The sequence below is a fragment of the Scedosporium apiospermum genome (assembly GCF_000732125.1).
Source record: "Scedosporium apiospermum strain IHEM 14462 chromosome Unknown SEQ_SAPIO_0102, whole genome shotgun sequence".
Lineage (NCBI taxonomy): Eukaryota > Fungi > Ascomycota > Sordariomycetes > Microascales > Microascaceae > Scedosporium > Scedosporium apiospermum.
Genome location: NW_015971803.1, coordinates 292904 through 298600, shown reverse-complemented (window position 1 = coordinate 298600; position 5697 = coordinate 292904). Strand labels below are relative to the sequence as shown.

Genomic DNA, 5697 nt, shown 5'->3' with positions numbered 1-5697 from the left:
GATTCGTTTCGGTCTAGGTATCAAATATTATTTAACGAACGGTTGATAAGTAGCGAGGCGTCGAGTTGAGATTCGCTGATGTTGGAGCCGGTCCAGCGGCTATTTATCTCACGTCCTCCAGTTGCCGTCTTACCCATACCACGCTTATAATTCAGAATATAAAGTTTCTAGACCAATTGGTGGTTTAGCTCTCTTGTCAACCGGAATTCGTATCCAATCTGCTCTTCCGAACCGGAATTTGCGACTAACCACTTGTCACACCTCAGCCGCAGCCACCATCCCCGTAAGCACGCGTCAGGCAGTGAGATTTGTTCGCCCGATATCCGATGGTTTTTTTGGGCAAGTAGTTTCAAAAACGGTTGTATGCGTATTCTTCTGCTGGAACTAGGTGAACAATTGGCACATCGTGTACAAGTGGACATCTCTGCATAATAATATTGACTGTTCCCCAATACCCTTGACCGTTGACCTTCACCGACCACGTCGTCCATCGATGTTGGAGATGAAGGAATGGGGCTAAGGGGGCGCGAAACCACCTAATATCTTCATAGTTGCATACGCCATTTGTCCGAATATTGGTTGCAATTTCTGCTTGAGGGAATTCCGGTGATTACCCTTGTTGTCCGGTGGGCTTCCTGTTGCCCGACTTCTCGCAGATGGGGCATTGGACTACCCCTGAAGATCGCGTCTTCCCCGTGAGGCGGCGATTGATGCTTCCAAAGAAACCTTGATCAGCCCGTTCTTCTGACCTTTTGCGGTGCAATGTTTCCTGATGGTGAACTCGCTGGGCTCACTCAGCTACTTTACCCCGACCACAGTCTCGTTGCTAAGCTTTAGGAGTTACCATACGTAGCCTCCTGAGAGCTTGAGCCAGGCTTTTGACGTCTTCTTCCGAAGTCTACTGCCCTCATTTACTTCTTAAAACAGGGGCTGACCGTGATACCCGCATCCGCCCAGGCCCCTTTCAATCCCAGTGTTATTAACGTCCCGGATAGGCCCTTGTCGCTACTGACGGCCCGTTTCGGACCGTCTGAGTAACCTGCCGAGATTACGCAAAAGTGCGGCAGTCCTGCCTGTGGCACTGCCGCAGCACTGCCTCCTCTCTTCTGCTCTCCTTGGCTGCGTTTCCGGACTCGGAATATTTTGATATCGACAAAGGCACATACATGTACAGTTGCTGATTAAAAAATTAGACTTAACTGAGGGGACGATTGTAGGCTCAGCTACCAACGGCTCCTCAACTTTTTCTGTCGATTCCCCCACTAGGTGAACAGCTTGGTATCGAGAGCTCCCATTGAAGACACCTATGAATGTCAACTATAAAACTAAAAGTTCACCCCAAGAACTATGGATCTGGTGGCATATCAGCTCTGTGAGAGCTGCAAGAATGTCCCCTGGGGCCAGCAAGGCTGGAAAGACCTTTTCTCTAATCAGTCATGGCGCTCCAACATCGATTTCCTCTGCTTAGAATTCCAAGGCCGAAGCATTCATTACACGGTGCCATCTCAGCGGTTCTTCGAGCAGGCGATGTCTTGTACATGGTGCCGGTTTTTGCGCGATGAACTGGTACCTATCCCCGTTCAGAAGCTGCCCACAACAGGCGAAGAGGTGCAAAAACAATCTGGGGAACTGAAGTTCTCGCTACGTTTTCCGACATCCGCGAATATCTCCCAAGGAAAGCTGAGCACTGTAGACGTTTTATGTCTATCTAATGAGGATTCGCGGTTTCCGGACATGTCATTGACCTTGGGAGTCATGGCTCGGCAAGGTAAGCTCTTTTAAGAGGCTCTTGCCTCCTCACTATTAGTATATGGATTGGAACACTGATTGGCAACTGTATAGGAGGGCCTGCCAGCAAAAGCTTCGTATCCCCAGACGCAACTGACACTGCCCCAACGGGGTTTAATGGTGAGCTGGCGCAGAAATGGATTCATGAGTGTTGCAAGAACCATCCCACTTGCGGATCATCCGACGCGACAAAACTGCCGACGCGAGTGTTGTTCATTTCTGGGGAGGGAGACTCTACCCGCGTCAGGCTTCGACAGACGTTGCCAGATGAGGAAGGACTATACGCCTGCTTGTCCTATTCCTGGGGTAGCAAACAAGGTCTCCAAGGGGAATTTGCGCAACTTGGGAATCGTCTGTCTGAGCGAGAATTGCACCCCAACCTCCTACCAAAGACATTTCAAGATGCTATAACGGTCTGTCAGGCCATGGGCTTGGCGTATCTCTGGATCGACGCTCTTTGCATACGACAAGGCGAAGAGAGCGATAAAGTCAAGGAACTCCCTAAAATGCATCACTATTACACCAATGCCCATTTTGTCATCCAGTCGTCCGGTACAAAGTCAGTCGATGAGGGCTTTTTGGGCATTCCCAAGATATCAAGGGTCGCGGAGCGGCTCATCAGCACCGAGGATGTACCAAACGCAGAGGATTCCTTTGCTAGTAGCATGTCCCTTGCTGAGGAGAATCTCAGCAACTCCCCGAACTTCACTTGCTGCAAAGTCCCATACGTTTCCTCGAACAATGACTCAGATGAAATACTCCTCTACGACCTTCCTGGGACCCCTCGTTATGCAGCCGGCCTCGAACACGCTGCGTCGAGAGCTTGGATACTTCAGGAGGAGCTCCTTTGTAGGAGAATTCTGATATTCCCCTCCGTTGGCGGAGTGATTTTTCGATGCATCGGAGACGATCGTGAATTGTCAGACGGAAATGTCATCTACGACCTCGGGAAGCACCGTCCTTTGGCGTTCCCAAAGAAGGCGCTCATGAATAATGCTGAAGCTCGGGGCTTGGGTATGGCCTTGCTCACAGACCACCTCCAGGCCATGCTTGCAAGAGCAAGGACTCTGGCCGCGTCCGGGAAGAACAATCCATTAGTCCAGGTGGAGCCTACATCGGCAACTCTCGTCTTCGACCACCCCATCGGCCATCCAATAGAGGTTCCAGAAGCCGGCTTCGTTATTGCACCACTCTACAGTGGCGAAGTTGATGGCGGTCTCGGTTTCTCTACGCGAAGCGTGTCCTCCTACGCTGCTACAGTAATTTCGCGGAATCCAGCTGGCCCTGGGCTTCGAAGTCAGAGAATCTTTACGGAACCCCCTCCTCATGTGATTCTAGCAGATGGCGCAAATCAAGCTTGGCTAAAGACCGTGGATAACTACTGTCGTAGGAAACTCACAAATCCCCAGGATAAGTGGGTTGCCATCGCAGCTCTCGCTAGGGAGTATTCAGCGCGCTATGGCAGCGGCCTAGGAATATATATTGCAGGGGTATGGAAAAACTTTCTACCCCAGAGCCTGCTATGGAAAGTGTTGGATGACGCAGTCAAGCCGCGGCCCTCTGTTAAGCGGGGACCGTCCTGGTCATGGGCAGCCGTCCAGGGTGCACAGTTCGCATTCGATGACGAGGAGGATGTGCACAATCTTGACTCGTCTTCCATTGAGATCCGGATCCTTGGCGCTAAAATCTCGATAGAGACGGCTGGGATGGAGTACGAATCTATCAATGGCGGTTCTCTCAGAATTAAAGGGAAGCTTTTGGATTGCTCTCTATCAAAATCCTCACTTGGGTTTAAGTTAACCACCACGTCGACAATGACACAGTCTTCCGAGTTAAACGGTGCTTACCCTGATTGTATGGAGTATGCAACTGAGGAAGGTGGGCTTTCTTTTATGCTTGTCCAAAGGAGCAACAGAGGGATAGGAAATCCCAATGACCGTTTGGAGGGGCTCGTGTTGAGGAAGTTGGACAGCGGCGACTTTGTCCGGACAGCATATGCGGTGTGGCACTGTAAGAAAGAGGTTGTCGAGAAGGGACTGGTTTCGGAATTCAAGGACGATACTATTACAATCCATTGAACGGGGGAACATGTAGGACCGGCGCAACCAGGTTCATGACGTTCAATAAAAGTACCAGAATTAGCTATGTATATTGAACTGAAAGAAGTAGATCCGGGCCCCGACTTGTTTTCAAATACATATTTAAAGGGAGATCACAACGTAATAGACATGGATCTTTAAGTTAAGACGATAAGGCTCCGAGTTTCGAGCCACCCAACTCCCCCTTCCCCCGTACTGCCCAACAGGGTAAACAAGACTCGGGGGATGTATGTTGCGGAGTATCGGGAGAGCTGCGGATGATGATGTGTCGCCAAGGCTGCGCCCGACAGGTGATGCTAATGGTCTGTAAATGGAGAAATTCGAGCTATTTTCCCTGAGATCACTGCACAAGAGGGACTGAAAGCCGTTCAGGGTTTCCATTCTCCACTGCATCACGTAGAGTCAAATGCATCCTTTTTGCTTTAATATCGGTCTACTTTAGTACCTGGAGACGAAAAGTTCACAAGGTCTCACGAATCTCTATGGTGTCACTGGAAGCATCGACTTTGGTCCATCATCAATGAAATACTATTGCCTAACTAGCCCCATGCTCCCACTTACATGGCGGTTGATGAGATGTTTCAGAGGAGAATTCAGCCGCCTACGTCCCTCTAAATATCTGATGAAAAATAGTCCATAGATTTAGAGCTTGTCAACGATGCCCCGAGCCGCATCATCAATATTCGATCCCCAATTCCTGGCGGTGACCTACCCACAAACACATTAGCATTATTCTTCAAGGTTCTTGTTGCCAAAGAAGCAAGGAAACTCACCTGGAGATAGAAAACACCATCCTCAATCGCGAACTCGGAGGTCCCCGACTTGGTGGTATCTACAATTCTGAACGCAATCTCTCCCTTGTCCACAGCCTCATTGAAACCTTCCTGCAACATGTCGTCCGTGTCAAAATGCTGCCACTTGATCGAGCCTAGGAAGCCTTTGAAGTATCGAAACGTCCAGTCAGGGATATGCTCTTCCCAATGCTTCTGGTCAAGCCTGTTATCTTTAGCTTGTGACTCGACCTTAAGCTTGGCATAGGTATCCTCGAAATTGGGCGTGAGCTTAATGTCGGGCTTGTTCAGAGCCTCCCCGATCTGAGTGCGGATCTCCTCGATCTTAGCGTCATACTTGATCCTCTTGAAGAGGCGGGTAATGAAGCTCAGGGGCTTTTCGTCACCTGCGGGTGGAGGGGCGTCGTTGAAGGCTTTGAGAAGCCTCTCTTCCTTGAAGGCGTCCCCGATGTTGCTATTGAGCTTTTCTGGTGCGAAGAGGATGCGAAGCTTCCCATCTAGGACATCAGCACCCCCGCAGTCGAAGCGGCTCTCCTCGTCGACGTCAAGGGTGAGGATGTGGGCGTGGCAAATAGTATTGATCTCGTTGACTGTTTCAGCATCATATCTCTCAATAAAGTCTCGGAGGCGGCCGATGCCCCCCCTAACGTGCCTGATTCAAGTCAACTATATTAGCGTCAAGCTCAGAAAAGATTTGCATCTGCACAATAGTTTGGGGAGAACGGGGAGTAGGGGATAGGCATACTCAGCAACGCTGCTACCAAACGAATCATAGGACCAAGTGCCACTTTCAGCGTAGGCGAAAACCTGCGGGAGGTCCACCTCGATAGCCCATTCGGTGCCGAGAAGTTCAGAGAGATCTTTGGCAAACTGGTCCTTTTGGCTGTCCCATTTGTCACGGACTGTGTGTAGAGTTTTGTGAGCTTCCTCGTAGGCACGGCTTTGATTGCAGACTATGGTGACGTACTATTCTTGCGGACTGCAAGGGGGAACTTCTCGACGGGAGGCAGCTTGGTCAT

The 5697-nt window shown here is 50.2% G+C and overlaps 2 protein-coding genes across 2 annotated transcripts; one reads left to right on the top strand and one right to left on the bottom strand.

Moving 5' to 3' along the window:
• Window positions 1-2055: 2055 nt before the first annotated feature.
• On the top strand, window positions 2056-3866 carry SAPIO_CDS6374 (uncharacterized protein; the record flags this gene model as incomplete). Its single annotated transcript, XM_016788495.1, has 2 exons — window positions 2056-2139; window positions 2211-3866. 2 exons carry the CDS (start codon window positions 2056-2058, stop codon window positions 3864-3866), a joined length of 1740 nt encoding a protein of 579 aa, XP_016641929.1.
• A 663-nt stretch (window positions 3867-4529) lies between these two features.
• SAPIO_CDS6373 (Uncharacterized protein) lies at window positions 4530-5697 on the bottom strand (the record flags this gene model as incomplete). The annotated part of the gene is made up of 4 exons (XM_016788494.1): window positions 4530-4595; window positions 4661-5330; window positions 5424-5580; window positions 5646-5697. The coding sequence occupies 4 exons, from the start codon at window positions 5695-5697 to the stop codon at window positions 4530-4532; spliced, it is 945 nt and encodes a 314-aa protein (XP_016641928.1).